General features: G+C 43.7%; 1 protein-coding gene across 12 annotated transcripts in view; it reads left to right on the top strand.

Moving 5' to 3' along the window:
• obscn (obscurin, cytoskeletal calmodulin and titin-interacting RhoGEF) overlaps positions 1–16,827 on the top strand; it is a 212,538-nt gene that overhangs the window by 61,198 nt on the left and 134,513 nt on the right. For 9 of the 12 annotated variants that reach the window (XM_062957385.1, XM_062957384.1, XM_062957382.1 and 6 more), the window contains exons 30-33: positions 860–1,129; positions 2,323–2,589; positions 3,690–3,956; positions 14,902–15,168. In XM_062957385.1, coding sequence (XP_062813455.1) covers positions 860–1,129; positions 2,323–2,589; positions 3,690–3,956; positions 14,902–15,168 — 1,071 coding nt within the window. The remainder of the gene's footprint in view (positions 1–859; positions 1,130–2,322; positions 2,590–3,689; positions 3,957–14,901; positions 15,169–16,827) is intronic. The other 3 variants (XM_062957387.1, XM_062957386.1, XM_062957388.1) reach the window with 1 other exon arrangement.

Below are 16,827 nucleotides of genomic sequence, written 5' to 3'. Positions count from 1 at the left end.
CATAGAGATCATGGCAGGGCTTAAGGATAGGATCCTGACACTTTGTTACTCCAGTGACCATTGTTCCTGGTCTGGGACTGATCTAACATTCAAATTTAACACAGAATAATGCTAGGAAATGTATTCTTTTTTCATTTTTAAAAGTTTTTATTGAGTGATTTAATGACATACAAAATGTAAAACAAAAACTAGAAATAATCAAGTACACATAATACAGGTATGCCATTCCCCCAAACAAGTACATTGCCACATTCTCTTGTATGTACCAGTTCCCCATAATAGATTGTAATACAGAAATAATACAGGAAAAAAAGGAATTGTATTCAAATGCCTTCACAATATTTTATGTATTTTAGTTTTTCCCCCCTCCTGGTGGAATTGTAGAAATAAAAACAGTGACATCACTGGGGGGTGCAATGGGTACAGACCGCACTAAATGACACAATCAAAATAATGATTTGTGAGTTGCATTAGTATAAAAACCATGGCTAAGGATTCTGTGTGATCTGGCATGGAAGCGGATCCATGGGGGAATTGCCATGAGTGATGACACTGCAAAAAAGATATAATGTTCCTTTGTAATCATATATTCTTCTGTACCAGTCATGGTGGATGGGGATGATTGGCCTGTGGTCCATTGCATCTGGAGTCTTCCATACCATAGATCAGGCCTGGGCAAACTTGGGCCCTCCAGGTGTTTTGGACTTCAACTCCCACCATTCCTAACAGCCGGTAGGCTGTTAGGAATGGTGGGAGTTGGAGTCCAAAACACTTGGAGGACCCAAGTTTGCCCATGCTGACCATATATGGTTGATATATGCAAGGAGATAACCTTTATCTCCTCCGTCTTCCTCTCCAGAGCTGAACGTTGGCATCACGAAACGCTTAAAGAACACCGAAGTGCTGGAAGGAGAGAGCTGCACCTTTGAATGTGTCCTCTCCCACGAGAGCGTGGAGGATTGTCATTGGCTGCTCAATGGGACTGAAGTGGGCCACGAAGGACGATTTAGGGCCTTCAACAAAGGAAGGAAGTACACCCTCAATATCAAAAAAGCCCTGCCTTCTGACGCTGGAGAAGTGGTTTTCTCTGGCCGGGACCTGAACTCGAAGGCCTTGCTGGTTGTGAAAGGTAGGTAGAAAGAAAAGAGTAGTCATATTTAGTCGGATCTTCACATTTATGGGTTTCATTTTTTTTGATTTGATTAAAATGTTCTGTCTAGATATTTCTAGGTCTTCCTGTGCAATTTTATGGTCAAATTTCCCTGGAAGTGGACCACAGAGTCATACTAGACGTCCTAGAGATGATTAGAGAGAACAACTCTCTAGCAATCTCCAGTTCCTCCAGTGTGATTTTATGGTTAGCATCTGGTGGAAATGGACCATAGAATCATGCTAGAGGACCTGGAAATTTTAAGAGAGGTGTTCTTTCAGTTAAAAAGTGGGGTTTTTTAAATTCACAGTTTTCCCACTTTTGTGCTGGTCCTGTGCTCCTAACTTCAATGAATGTGGATGGCTGGATAGATGTTAGATGGATGTTAGATGGATGAAGGATGGCTGGGTGATGGATAGATGATAGATAGAGAGATGATGGGTGTTAGATGGATTATAGATGGATGTTAAATGGATTATAGATGGATAAAGGATGGATGTGTGATGGATGGATGATAGATGTATGTTAGATGGCTTATAGATGTATGTTAGATGGATCATAGATGGATGAAGGATGCATGGATGATAGATGTATATTAGATGGCTTATAGATGTATGTTAGATGGATTATAGATGGTTGAAGGATGGATGGATGATAGATGTATGTTAGATGGCTTATAGATGTATGTTAGATGGATTATAGATGGATTATAGATGGATGAAGGATGGATGGATGATAGATGTACGTTAGATGGATTATAGATGGATGAAGGATGGATGGATGATAGATGTATGTTAGATGGATTATAGATGGATGAAGGATGGATGGGTGATGGATGGAAAAAAGATAGATGTTAGATGGATAGAGCTTTGCTTTTCAAGTGGAAGTCTCATTAAACCATTGGGAGATTAAGGACACTTCAGCATCTTAGGTGATCTTGGAAGGCCATGAATCAACATCCAGATCACTCCCTTTTATGAGAAAAACAGTCCATGTGAGGCTTAAAATGGTCAGGGGGCTAAAGAAGTGGCAGAATTGGCCCCATAGCACTGAAACATTGCTGTGATTTCTCCCCAAAGTTTGAGTGGAGGATTCAGGAGGCCCGGTAACCACAAAAATGTCCTTTGGATCTGCATTGGTTGCAATTATTTTGTTATTTTGCTTCCTTCCAGAAAAGCCAGCGGAATTTACCAAGAAGCTGGAAGACAAGACCACGGTGGTGGGGCAGGAGGTGAGCCTGAGCTGCGACATGTCCAAGTGGGACAGCAACGTCAAGTGGTGCAAGGAGGGGAAGGAGATCCGGAGAAGCCAGAAGTACGACATCCGGCAGGAGGGGACCCGGGCCATCTTGATCATCCACGATGCCTCGGTCAAGGACAGTGGGGAATACACCTGCGAGACAGAAATCTCCAAAACCAAAGCAAGGCTTACTGTGGAAGGTGAGTACTCATCCTCTGAGAAGAATGGCTCAGGAGTGTCAGGGATTCCTCTTCTTCAGAAGAGGAAGGGGAGCAGGAAAGTGTTCAAGAATTTGAGGGTGAGTTGGAGTTTGAGGAGGAGACTTTGCTAGTACCATCATTCCTGGAGAGGCGAAAGGAAGCAGAGCAGAGACATCGTTTAATTAGATTAACTGCCAGAAATGTAGTTGAGTAATTAGGAACTGCCCTAGCAGCTGTGAGGGGACCCAGGGCTATAAAAGCCGAAGCAGGTGCAGCCAGCTCTTGCTGGTAACAAACTGAATCTAATGCCTTCACTCTCTGTGTGCCTGCTCTGGATTTATTGCTGTTTCTTTATCTGAAGTAAGACTTCCTGGCTTTCTTTTGCAGACAGATGTTAGCTTTTCTTCTTTAACTGATAATTGGTTTTCCTTCTTAATGTAAGGAACTATTGTGTTGATTTAACTTAAAAGAGCCATTATCTCTGGTAATGTAAACATGTTGTTTTCCACCAAGAGTTAATAATTTGTCTCTGGTTATCAAAGTCAGCAGTTCAGCAATTTTACTAGTTTTCCAGGCTTCAGTCTTAGGATGACATCTCTAACCTTATTCCTTTCATACAATTTCATTCAATCCCATTCAAACCACATACTATATTTATGACAATTGGTTGGCTAAATCAAGAGATGTCGGACCAAAGTTGGAGCCTAGCAATAATTCAGGGCCTGGAACCAGTCAAAGGGTCAACAAAGCAAGGCTGAACCAAGAAGAACATGAAACATGGAGCCAGATCAGGCATTACGAAATTGGTCATAGTACCAGTCCAAGAATGATTATCAATGTTTCTATTCTGCAATGGAGAATTATATTTTTGAATGCCTCCAAGGCTCAGTTCAATGGTGGCAAGAATCTACCCAAGTTTTGGATTAGGATTTGAACCTATTTAGGAGAAGTTGTTCAGCACCACTTGACTATTTCAGAAACGTGTTCAGCTATCATCATGGTTATTCTTTGAGCCATTACCCAGAATTGTCTTTTCTCTGTTTCTATACTTCATGGGAGTGTTAACAATATACAATATTTTTTATTCTACCGCACTTTAGAGGCAGGGAATTGCTTCATCAAAGATCTTTCAGACCTGAAGATAGAAGAAAATAAGAAAGCCGTTTTTACCTGTGAAACTAAGAAGCCAGCTTCGACTGTGACATGGAGGAAAGGGATCACGGATCTCAAAGCGAGCAAGAAATGTGAGATTAGCCAGAAGGGGAATGTGCTGCAACTCACGGTGAACGACTTGGTGGAAAGTGACAGCGACATCTACACTTGCGACATTGGCGACACGCAGTCAAGTGCGAAGCTGGTTGTACAAGGTAGGAAATGCCATCTAGTTTCTCTCAGTAGAGCAGAGGCAGGTTCATAGATTAGTGTCTGGGGGGAAATCAGTTCCATGATTTATTTTCTGCAAAAAAGCATTGTAGGACATGCATATACTTCTATTCATATTTCTATAGCAGCTACTTATGTATTTCTGGTATTTCCACTTTCATGAGGGTCCTGCTCCCCAAATTCCTACAAATATGGAGAGCCTACTGTAGTGTCTATTGCCTCTTATGAAATGGGCATGTGCCACAAAAAGCACAATTCACCACACATTGTGACTTTGTCTTGTCACCTGGGTTGTCTCCATGATGAGTTCTATTTTGACATTTGTGCAGTATTGCAATCTGTTTATTGTGATAATTTTAAAAACTTTAATTACTGTATATCCTCAAGTATAAGCCTAGTTTTTCAGCCCTTTTTTAAAACTGAAAAAAACCCCTCCTCAGCTTATACTTGAGTGAAGGTCCTGGTGGGCTTATATTCAGTGTAATGAGCTATATAAAACACAATAATGGTTCAAAACATAGGTAGTACACAATATGTATATTAGAGCATCATATACATATTACATTGGCTTTACTATTGATCCAAAACCTGTGGAGTCCTGAGGAATCCTTCCAGAACTGCAGAGATTCTGAATCGGGTTGCCTTTAAGCCAATCTAATCCTTTTAGGACTGCAGAGACTTATATCATCTTGTTTGATTTATAATACTGAGTTAGATACTTTTGGGTTATATACTACAGGACTGAGCATTGATTCTGTGAATGTAATATGTATATGATGCTCTAATATACATATTGTGTACTACTTATGTTTTGAACCATTATTGTGTTTTATATAGCTCATTACATTGTTTAGAATAGACATCTGTGTTTATCCAAAGGATATTCAGGTCAGCTTATACTCAAGTATATTTATTATTTTTCCTCTATTATTATTGGTATTGTTACATTTATTGTTTTATTCTATTAATTATTATTAATACATTTATTATTTTACTCTATTATTGTTGTTACTTTTACATTTATTTTAATCTATTTTTTATTATTATTAATACATTTATTATTTTACTCTATTATTACATTTGTGATTTTACTGCATTGATTATTATTATTATTACATTTATTATTTCACTCTATTATTATTATTATTATTATTATTATTATTATTATTATTATTATTATTATTATTATTATTATTATTATTAAAAGGATACATAAGCACATTGTGATGACCCATGGGCCTTGTAGTCCTGCTCAGGACATTGTAATCCCTGATGAAGAAGAAAACTTGGGTTTTTTACCTTCCCAGTCAGAACTGGAATCTTCTCAGCCAGATCTTTCCCAGGCAGATCTGGGAACCTTGCACCTGCAAGAAAGTTGTGTCCCAGAAGTATGTCAAACAAACCCAGAGCCCACATCTCCCGTGTTCTTGCGCCGTGAGTTTTGTAAACAACAGAGGGGTTTGGAAGCAGCTTCGCGCAGGAGTGCTAGAATTGCAGCTAAGAATGTAGCCAATTAAGTCTGCTTTCCGTGAGAATCTTTAGGGAGTCAAACATCTGGTCCCAGAGTTTAGCTTTCGTTTCTGGTTCCCAGAGAACTGCTTCGGCGAGAAAGTGAGACTCTATATAGGTGTTTTACCCGCGTAGTAACTTCGCGGAGTCAATTCGTCAGCCTCCGGAGCGAGTTGTGTCTGGACAGCGCGCTCCGTTTCAAGCCTCGTTCCTGCTCAAGCCTTGCCCTGCTTTCCAGCCTTCGCTCCAGTTTCCAGCCTTTGTTTACCTACGGACCTTGATTGTTTTCCAGGACTAAACCTTGCCTTGTTTCACGGATTTTACCAAGTTATTCCACGGACCTTGTTCTTGTTCCTTGTTACCTTGTTCCACGTTTTAAGCCTTGCTTCAAGTATCAAGTTATTTCCTAGTCTTGCTCAAGTTTATGGACTAAAGGACCTTGTCATCTCCCCTCACTTTGCCTGGCAAAGTGAGTGTTTCGGTTATTGGATTACAACTTTGGATCATAATATTTCATATTGGACATTGCTTTTTTGGACTAATTTTGACCTTTCCTGAAAGGTCTGCTCCTGAACTAACTTTTACATTTATTTTTATTAATCTTATATATTTCCTTAATAAAGATATTAGATAGAATCTGGCCTCTGCGTATGGTTATTGGTGCTCTGTAGCCTGGGTCGTGACAGTTTGACTCCGCCACCCTAAGCACCAATTAACCTCGGCCAGAATGTCTACCGGAACCGTACCTGGGCCGAGCGGCCAGCCGATTACCTACACCATCGACAAGGATGAGGTGGATCGAATCCGTGATAAGCTCAATGCCCAGGATGGAGAAATAAAAGGTTTGAAGGAACGCGGAATCCGTCTACCGGCCATGGCGTTGCCAACCAAGTTTACTGGAGAAGCTTCTAAGGTTCATGTTTTCCGTCGCCAATGCCAAGCTTATCTAGAGGCCCGTGCTGCCGAATTTCCCCAAGAAGACATCAAGGTGGCATGGGTTTACAGTCTTCTAGACGGGCCAGCGGCCAACTGGGCGACGGCACTGTTCGACCAAGCCTCTCCACACCTAAGATCCGCGCAACGCTTCTTGGACCACCTTAAAGAGACTTGGGGAATCGAGGACAATTTGGAGGCAGCCGGTCACAAACTCCGTCTCCTCTTCCAAGGAGACAGACCTATGTCTCAGTACATAGCCGAGTTCCGAGTGCTGGCCCACAACACCGGCTGGAATGATGTAGCCCTCAGAGGACAATTCCGGGAGGGTCTCAACATCGAAATGCTGGAGGAAATCTCCAAGGTGGATCCTCCCCAGACCCTCGAAGCACTCATTGATCAATGTTTACGGGCTGAAGTCATGATTGCCAACAGGAAACAGTGGGTTCGAGGCCAGAGCGGTAGAGCTGGGGCAAAACCCCCCGCTCCCGCCAGCGTTCAGCCACGTCCAGTGTGGAGACCCCCACCACCAACCCCATACCCCAGAGGAAGCGAGGAGGTGCCGATGCAGTTGGGCAACGTGCGTCCCAGATTAGATGCCGCCGAGAAGGCCCGTCGTCAACGCTTAAACCTCTGTTGGTACTGCGGGAACGGGGGCCACTTCGCCAGAGAGTGCCCAGCCAAAGGGAAGCCCGCCGCCCGTCTTGCGGCGGCGTCCTCCACGGAGACGAAGGCGTCTGAGCCGGCTGGCACACAGCCGGCGGGGGAAGCCAACGACCGGGCGTAGAGAGGCTCGCCAACCCGGTCAAAAAACCCGTTCAAGAGCCGCCAACCGGGGTCCTGTTCCTTCTCGTGGTCACCTTATGGTCAGCAAAAAGGGGACCCGTCATGATCCATGCCATGATAGACTCCGGAGCCACCAACAATTTCATTGATAGAGAGTATGCCGACTCTCTGGGATTACAATATCATGATTTCAAGAATGCCCGTGTGGTGCAAGCCATAGACGGCCGCCCCCTCAAGACGGGCCCCGTAAGTCAGTGGTCAGAACCCACCAGGATGTGGATAAGGGAACATATGGAAGAGATTTCCTTCTTTGTTACCGAGGTTCCCCATTTCCCTGTGATTTTGGGAATTCCATGGCTGACTCTCCACGACCCAAGCATCTCCTGGTCCAACAGAGAACTGCAGTTTGCTTCACAGTACTGCCAAAACCATTGCCTTGTAGCCAAGGTCTGCCATGCCACAGACACCGAGCCCATCATCACCCTGCCCAAGAAGTACTCCGAGTATTGGGATGTATTCAATGAAAAAGAAGCCGAGAAATTACCCCCACATAGACCTTATGACTGTGCCATTGACCTGGTGGAGGGGGCCCCGATCCCGCGTGGGCACCTATACTCCCTGACTGAACCAGAGCAAGAAGCTCTCAGAGAATTCATAGAGACAAACCTTCGTAAGGGATTCATTAGACCCTCTCAATCCCCAGCCGCCTCCCCAGTGATGTTTGTGAAGAAGAAGTCAGGGGAACTACGCTTGGTGGTGGACTACAGAGCATTGAACAATATCACCAAGCGGAACAGCTATCCCCTGCCCTTAATCTCGGATCTACTGGATCGGCTTCGAGGAGCCAAGGTTTACACCAAGCTGGATCTTCGGGGGGCTTACAACTTAGTTCGCATCAGAGAAGGGGACGAGTGGAAGACCGCCTTCCAGACCAAATTCGGATTATTCGAGTCCCGAGTTATGAATTATGGATTATGCGGAGCTCCCGCAACGTTCCAGCATTTTGTCAATGACATTTTTCAGGACTATCTAGATAGGTTCTTGATAATCTACCTGGACGATTTTTTGGTGTTTTCTAGATCACAATCAGAACATGAGAACCACGTCAAAATGGTGTTACAACGATTGCGGGATCATGGACTTTATGCCAAGTTGGAAAAATGCGCTTTTGATCTACAAGAGGTAGATTTCCTTGGTTACCGTATCTCGCCTCTAGGGCTCTCCATGGATCCAGCCAAGGTTTCAGCAGTATTGGAATGGCGGGCGCCAACTAACAAGAAAGAGGTGCAGCGTTTCTTGGGGTTCGCGAACTATTACCGCAAGTTCATTCCAGATTTTGCCCGCTGGTCTGACCCAATCACTAGCTGCATCCGTGGAAAACAGCCCTTCCGCTGGACTGATCAAGCAGAGAAAGGGTTCCAGCAACTAAAGAAATTATTCACGTCCCAGCCAATTCTACAGCACCCAGATCCTGGAACCCCTTTTGTTGTGCAAGCGGACGCCTCTGATGTGGCAATTGGGGCTGTACTCTTACAACCGGTGGGAGACCACCTTCATCCCTGTGCCTTTTACTCCCGTCAACTAACCACACCAGAGAGAAATTACACCATTTGGGAAAAGGAACTACTGGCCATAAAGGCAGCCTTTGAAACTTGGAGACATTGGCTAGAAGGGGCCAAATTTCCCATTGAAGTCCACACTGATCATCGAAATCTAGAACATCTAAGAACTGCCCGCAAACTAAATCAGAGGCAGCAACGTTGGGCTTTGTTCTTTGAACGTTTTAACTTCCAGATTCATTATGTGACCCCAGCCCAAACCAAGCAAGCAGACGCCCTGTCACGTAAACCGGAATACGCTGCAGGACGCAAGGAGACCTTTGAATCCCAATTACTACAACCCGAGAACTTTGCCACGCTCACAGTGGGGAACACCAAATCCACTCCCATTGGTTCAACTTCCTCTACTCCAGGACCCATCTGTGCTCAAGAAATCAGGGCTAGTCAGCAAGCAGATGCCTGGGCGCAGGACCAACTTCGTCAAGGTCTGCATTTTCCCTTTTCGCTTAAAGATGGACTGCTATGCTATAGAAATCATGTTTATATCCCACCCGGACCGGGCAGGGAGAAAGCGCTTCGTCTGTGTCATGACTGCAAACCAGCAGGGCATTTCGGACTATTTAAAACCATGCATCTGATCCTAAGGGATTTTTGGTGGCCCAAGATCCGCAAGGATGTGGAAAAATATGTCAACACCTGCCCAGTATGCCAGCGCTCCAAGATAAGAAGGGAGAAGCCCTCAGGGCTTCTGCATCCCCTTCCTACCCCATCTCGGCCATGGGAAATAATTTCTGCGGATTTCATCACTGACCTACCACCTTCCTGTGGATTCACCACGATCCTAGTGGTGGTGGACCTTTTCACCAAGTTAGCCCATTTCATTCCCTGTGAAGGTCTTCCCACGGCCAAAGAGACTGCAGATCTATTCCTTCAACATGTTTTCAGACTACATGGATTGCCCAAGAGTTTAGTCACAGACCGTGGATCTCAATTCACCTCTCGTTTTTGGAAGGCACTACAAAAACTATTGGGCATAGACTCTCGCTTATCTTCAGCTCATCATCCCCAAACAGATGGGCAAACGGAGCGCACCAATGCCACTTTGGAGCAGTATCTTCGCTGTTATGTAAACTACCAACAGGACAATTGGGCTTCTCTGTTACCACTATCAGAGTTTGCCTATAACAATGGAGTTCAAGCTTCTACAAAAGAAACGCCGTTCTTTGCAAACTACGGCTTCCATCCACGTTTCTTTCCCCCCGTCATTGAAACTTCAGAAGTTCCCGCAGCAGAGGATTGGCTGCAGGAACTCACAGCGGTACAACAACTTTTGCTCCAGCAACTAGACCAAGCCAAGGAGGACTATAAACGCCACGCTGACAAACATCGCCAGCCGGGCCCCGAAATCAAGGTAGGAGATCGGGTTTTTCTGTCCACTCGCTTTCTGCCCTCCCACCGCCCTTGCCGGAAGTTAGATGCCCGTTTCATTGGCCCCTATCCAGTGGTGGCGCAATTAAACCCCGTGACTTTCAAACTCCAACTTCCGCGTTCAATGCGCATCCACCCAGTGTTTCACCGTTCCCTGCTCCTTCCGGCGGATGGTGTGCGTCCTGATACAGACCAACTGGCCCCCCCTCCTGTTTTGATGAATGGGGAGGAGGAGTTCGAGGTTGAGGACATTTTGGATTCTCGCTTTCACCGCCGCCGCCTACAATATCTCATTGACTGGGTGGGTTTTGGCCCTGAGGAACGCTCTTGGGAAGACGCCTCCACAGTCCATGCTCCTGATCTAACCCGTCGCTTTCATCAGACCTATCCCGCCAAGCCGCGACCTCGCGCCTCGGGGAGAGGGCCCCAGTTTGGGAGGGGCCTTGAGGAGGGGGATAGTGTGATGACCCATGGGCCTTGTAGTCCTGCTCAGGACATTGTAATCCCTGATGAAGAAGAAAACTTGGGTTTTTTACCTTCCCAGTCAGAACTGGAATCTTCTCAGCCAGATCTTTCCCAGGCAGATCTGGGAACCTTGCACCTGCAAGAAAGTTGTGTCCCAGAAGTATGTCAAACAAACCCAGAGCCCACATCTCCCGTGTTCTTGCGCCGTGAGTTTTGTAAACAACAGAGGGGTTTGGAAGCAGCTTCGCGCAGGAGTGCTAGAATTGCAGCTAAGAATGTAGCCAATTAAGTCTGCTTTCCGTGAGAATCTTTAGGGAGTCAAACATCTGGTCCCAGAGTTTAGCTTTCGTTTCTGGTTCCCAGAGAACTGCTTCGGCGAGAAAGTGAGACTCTATATAGGTGTTTTACCCGCGTAGTAACTTCGCGGAGTCAATTCGTCAGCCTCCGGAGCGAGTTGTGTCTGGACAGCGCGCTCCGTTTCAAGCCTCGTTCCTGCTCAAGCCTTGCCCTGCTTTCCAGCCTTCGCTCCAGTTTCCAGCCTTTGTTTACCTACGGACCTTGATTGTTTTCCAGGACTATACCTTGCCTTGTATCACGGATTTTACCAAGTTATTCCACGGACCTTGTTCTTGTTCCTTGTTACCTTGTTCCACGTTTTAAGCCTTGCTTCAAGTATCAAGTTATTTCCTAGTCTTGCTCAAGTTTATGGACTAAAGGACCTTGTCATCTCCCCTCACTTTGCCTGGCAAAGTGAGTGTTTCGGTTATTGGATTACAACTTTGGATCATAATATTTCATATTGGACATTGCTTTTTTGGACTAATTTTGACCTTTCCTGAAAGGTCTGCTCCTGAACTAACTTTTACATTTATTTTTATTAATCTTATATATTTCCTTAATAAAGATATTAGATAGAATCTGGCCTCTGCGTATGGTTATTGGTGCTCTGTAGCCTGGGTCGTGACACACATTTACATTGAAAAAGAGGAAAATAATGATTTAATCAGAGTTGGTCATATATTAAATTACAGTTTGATGTAAAGATTCAAAAACATTTAAACTATTGATGCCTCAATTAATGTAATTTTATTGGTATCTCGGCTTATACTGGAGTCAATGTTTTCCAAATCTTTTTGTGATAAAATTAGGTGCCTCGGGTTATATTCGGGTCGGCTTATACTCAAGTATATACGGTAATTCTATATCAATGTATTTAAACTCATTTCCTCTATACTACAGGTTCATGCTTCCATGCACAAAGTTCTGAATCAAGCTAGCAAGTGAAAGTTCTTGCGTTCATGTATACGTGTGTCTGTTTTCCATTTCTAGGTCAGTACCAAAGAGTATGGAGCAGAGTCACTAAAGGTCTGCTGTGTTCAAGTGGTGAATCTCTACAATCCAATATAGTCAATTTTATTTGCTTTTTGGAAGGGAAATACCATGCTAATGGGTTTGTTGGGACCGATTCTCAGTTAGGGTCTTGGTGCTTTCAAATGGAAATCTTAACCAATGGGTTGAAGCATTTGAGTAGGAAGTAGAGGACAAAAAAAATGAGGACAAACATTAAGATTCTGATTATTTACACATTGGAGAGGGGAAAGAGCAAGATGAGTTATAGCTGAAACCCTTAAAAGGGATAGACATCTGTAATGATGTGAGGCAGGGAGGAATCTTTTTATCCCACCACTTCCACCAAAATATAAAGATGTCTGGATGATGATTTTTTATAACCGCTGTCACCAATTATGGAGATGTCAGGCAGAGGATAATTTATTCTTTTTAATCTTTCTTTACTTTAGATGGTATCGTTGCTTAGTGTGAATATAGGTGTGACAGAGACTTAGACGGTTCAAAGAACAAAACAAGTTTATTTCATGTACAAAGCTTGTGGTTGCAATAACTTCTTTAAGGCACTTAAATAACTGTTACAAATAGATATTGAGGTGTTCCAACTTCCAAAATACTCTCTCCTCTCCCTTCAAAACTATTAACAGATCTCTTGGATCTAATGGGATTAATTCCCCTTACTTATCAGCCTCTACAAATAACCCTAAGCAAGTCACCTAACTTGCTTAGTCTGGTTTATTAGAGGTCTGCTTCCCTGGTTTCCCTAATCCTGAAACCAGTCTATCTCCTGTGACTCTCAGGTCACAGACTAAACTTAAACTTCCCTGGTTTTCCTAAACCTGGAACCAGTGTCTTCCCTGTGACTAAAAATCACAGACTAATCTGGTTTTTAAAACATTCCCTCTTTTTCTCTTCAAACAGCGGTTGGCTCCGCCCCCGTTGCTACGGTAACCTGCCTCAGAATGCTGAGTTGGTTACCTTCCCCCATGTATTGTCAACTCCAATACTTACACATTTCAAACTTAGCCAAACATGACTTCTAAAACAAAATCAAACAAACATGTCATCCATAATCAAAACAAAACACACACTTCTTTACAACATCACATTGGAGTTGAGATATTTCTTACGTAGTGTTTGAGCTACTTTCAGTTTTGACTTGTTGGTGGTGGTCAAGACTGGAAATATTGACCACTAAAATGAGAAGATTAAACCTCATTCTGCAACATCACACCAATCATTTGTGGATCTGCAAGAGTCATAGATTCGTATAGTTCAGGTATCGGCAAACTTGGGCCGTCCAGGAGTTTTGGACTTCAACTCCCACCATTCCTAACAGCCTCAGGCCCTTTCCTTTTCCCCCTCGGCCGCTTAAGCGGCCGAGGGGGAAAAGGAAGGGGCCTGAGGCTGTTAGGAATGGTGGGAGTTGAAGTCCAAAACACCTGGATGGACCAAGTTTGCCCATGCCTACTATAGTTGGAAGAGACCACATGCACCATCCAGTCCAATCATATTCTTCCATATGAAAAGACACGGTCAAAACACTTTCAAATGATGGTCAATTAGACTTATAAAGAAGTGTGTATTCTTTATAAGTCTCCTACCACTCGGTTTAGGGATGCGGCTTGATTGGAAAAAACCTTTGTTGGGTTTGAAGTCAAATTCTGCATCAGGACAGAGGAACAACTCTGCAATATCGGAGCTGTCCAAGGTCCTGCAAGTTTTTCCTTCCATGCTACAGAATAATGATATAATTTGTGCAATATACCGAAATATTTGGACAAAAGAGAGAAAGAAGCATCTTCTTTTGCATCGGTTTCATGTTAAGGAGTGAGCTGGCAAGACGTTAATGCTGAGCATTAGGAAGACAAGTGTCATTTTCAGAAGATTCAGAAGATTTCCTTCTTTTCCTTGTATGTAAAAGCCATGGTGCACTGTCCTGAATCAGGCCATCATACAAGGCAGTATTTGATATCTCTGAATGTAATTGTCCAGGGTTTGAGGCAGGATTTCTCCTATCTGGAGGGTCTTGAGACTCCCTGGTTGACTTCCATCCAAGAGTTAACTCTATTTAGTTTCTGAAATCACAGAAGACCCATCCTTTCCGGTTATTCTAGCGATATTTCATCCTGGAAGGCAGCTGGAAATACATTGTCAAACCATCAAGCAGCAAATCTCTCCGCAACAAAATCTCAGAAACCTTTTCACTTCAACTAATGAAGCATCCCAACCCTACTGCTGTCAACAAAATCATGTTTACGATATCACTGTCATCGGATATTTATGTGTTTGCTGTTTTCTGTCATTGTAGAGTCTACTTGTCTTTAGTTTACCAAAGTGTATGAACATCCCGCTGTGCGTATTTCTGTCTTAACTTTTTGTGTCAGTCTGTCACCTACTACGTGTAAAACAATCAATGTTATGTGTCGACATTGTAGGCAGAAATTGTATATTACATGTCTGTATGTTAATTACACGTTACAGCATTTCACCATTACGGATTGTCTTTATTTTACCAAAGTGTACGAACATCTCGCTGTGCTTATTTTTGTCTTACCTTTTCGTGTCAGTCTGTCACCTACTACGTGTAAAACAATCAATGTTACGTGTCGATATTGTAAGCAGAAATTGTATATTACATGTGCGTATGTTAATTATACAATGGACCTAAATTGGAATTTTTTCCTTCTTAAAAAGTATTATGTTGGAAGCAGACTGAGGTTATGATCGGAATTGTTTTCAGGATATGATTTTATTGCAAATTGTCAGTTAAATTGCCACTTGGACCTCTGGATTTCCCACTTTCCTATTCCTACTTGCAAAACAGCATGTAGGGAAACTCTGAACCCACATTCATTGATCTGCCATTCTATGTTCACCGTCTTCAATTCTGCATTTTTAGCCCTGCCGGTTCTTATTCAGCAAGAACTGCAAAACAGGGAAGCCAAGGAAGGAAGCAAAGTCCGCTTGAGCTGTGAGCTGAACAAGCCTGACCTGCCAGTTCAGTGGATGAAAGGCAGCGAAGTCCTGCAAGCCAGCGATAAGTATGAACTCAAGCAACGGGGCAGCGTGGCAGAGCTGGTCATCCGTGATGCAAAGGCGGCAGATGCCGGCGAATATACATGTGCTGTTGGAGAGGTCAAGACATCTGCTCGCGTGGAAGTGATGGGTAGGAAGAGCCATGGGCTCCGGGAAGCTTTGCTCTCTTTGCAATCATCTGATGTTCAATGTTTTGATGTTCAGGGTTGTTGTATTTATTCCGGGCTGTATGGCCATGTTCCAGAAGTATTCTCTCCTGACGTTTTGCCCACATCTATGGCAGGCATCCTCATAGGTTGTGAGGTATGGAGAAACTAATCAAGGAAGGTTAATATCTATCTGTGGAAAGTCCAGAGTGAGAGAACTCTTTGTCAGTTGGAAGCAGTTGTAGCTCAGGCATGGGCAAACTTGGGCCCTCCAGGTGTTTTGGACTTCAGGTCCCACCATTCCTAACAGCTGGTAGGCTGTTAGGAATTGTGGGAGTTGAAGTCCAAAACACCTGGAGAGCCCAAGTTTGCCCATGCCTGGTATATATCCATGCATAAGTTGATCTCATGTATAAGGTGTTATGGTCAAAACTATGGATTTTGATACGTCCCATGGACACTCTGTTGTGGCATATTACCATTTATACTCATGAATTAGTCAATCTCATGTATAAGGTGGTTTCTTTCTTGGAAAGAGTTAAGATGCACTTCTTACATTGACCCAAACATAGATGAATCAATCCATATTTTTGGGCCAGTTTTCTGGCCCAAATTTGGTCATGAGTCCTTCCTGATGGTACTTACAGAGATTTGGTTGAAACTGAGCTGTGAATATTGGTTAAAGGACCACACCAAAGTAGAGAAAATGCTAGGTTGTATGTTCCACCTCACAGGAAATTGTGCCATAACAGGAGTCTGTTATGGTGGCTTCCAGGATGGGATCTTGAAAGAGAATAAACTTTATTGTCGTTGTACATTGTACAATGAAATTAAATGCTTTTCCCAGCACACATCACAGAACAACACGTCCATCCTTTCACATCTCATCACTAATGCGAAACCATGGAGTTCAATATGGTTACAGCTCTAGGATAAAAGCTCTCTCTCAGTCTGTTGAGACTGATGGTAACCAGCCAGATGGTAACAATTTGAAAAAATAATATGCTGAGCTTGGAGTATCTCAAGTAGTTTCAATGTAGTTTAGACTGTATACCCCTTCAGTCTGCAACAGTGACTCAGATAGCTGAATGAATCTGCACGCGAGCATATTCTCTGCACATATATTTACAGTATTTATATTTATATTCCGCCCTTCTCACCCCGAAGGGGACCCAGGGCGGATTACATTGTATACATATAAGGCAAACATTCAATGCCATACACATAGAACAAGACAGAGACAGACACAGAGGCAGTTTAACCTTCTCCTGAGGGGATGTTCGATTCCGGCCACAGGGGGGAGCAGCTGCTTCATCCACTGTGATGCACTTCCTCATTCCAACTTCCAATGGATGATTTTTTTATGGAGTTAAATTAGCCTCCACATTTTATAGTGGTACCTTAATTTCCTACTTGATAGATGCAACTATCTTTCGGGTTGCTAGGTCAGCAATGAGCAGGGGCTATTTTTTATTTTTAATTGTCGGGTGCTCACCCTGCCACGGGCTGGCCTCGAACTCATGACCTCATGGTCAGTGTGATTTATTGCAGCTGGCTGCTCACCAGCCTGCGCCGCAGCCCGGCCCCTCACATAATGCAAGATGTGAGGGAGAAGGGTTATGGTTTTCTCCCTGACATGCAGG

This window comes from Anolis carolinensis, chromosome 6 (assembly GCF_035594765.1).
Source record: "Anolis carolinensis isolate JA03-04 chromosome 6, rAnoCar3.1.pri, whole genome shotgun sequence".
Classification (NCBI taxonomy): domain Eukaryota; kingdom Metazoa; phylum Chordata; class Lepidosauria; order Squamata; family Dactyloidae; genus Anolis; species Anolis carolinensis.
This window is presented reverse-complemented; position numbering and strand designations above follow the sequence as displayed.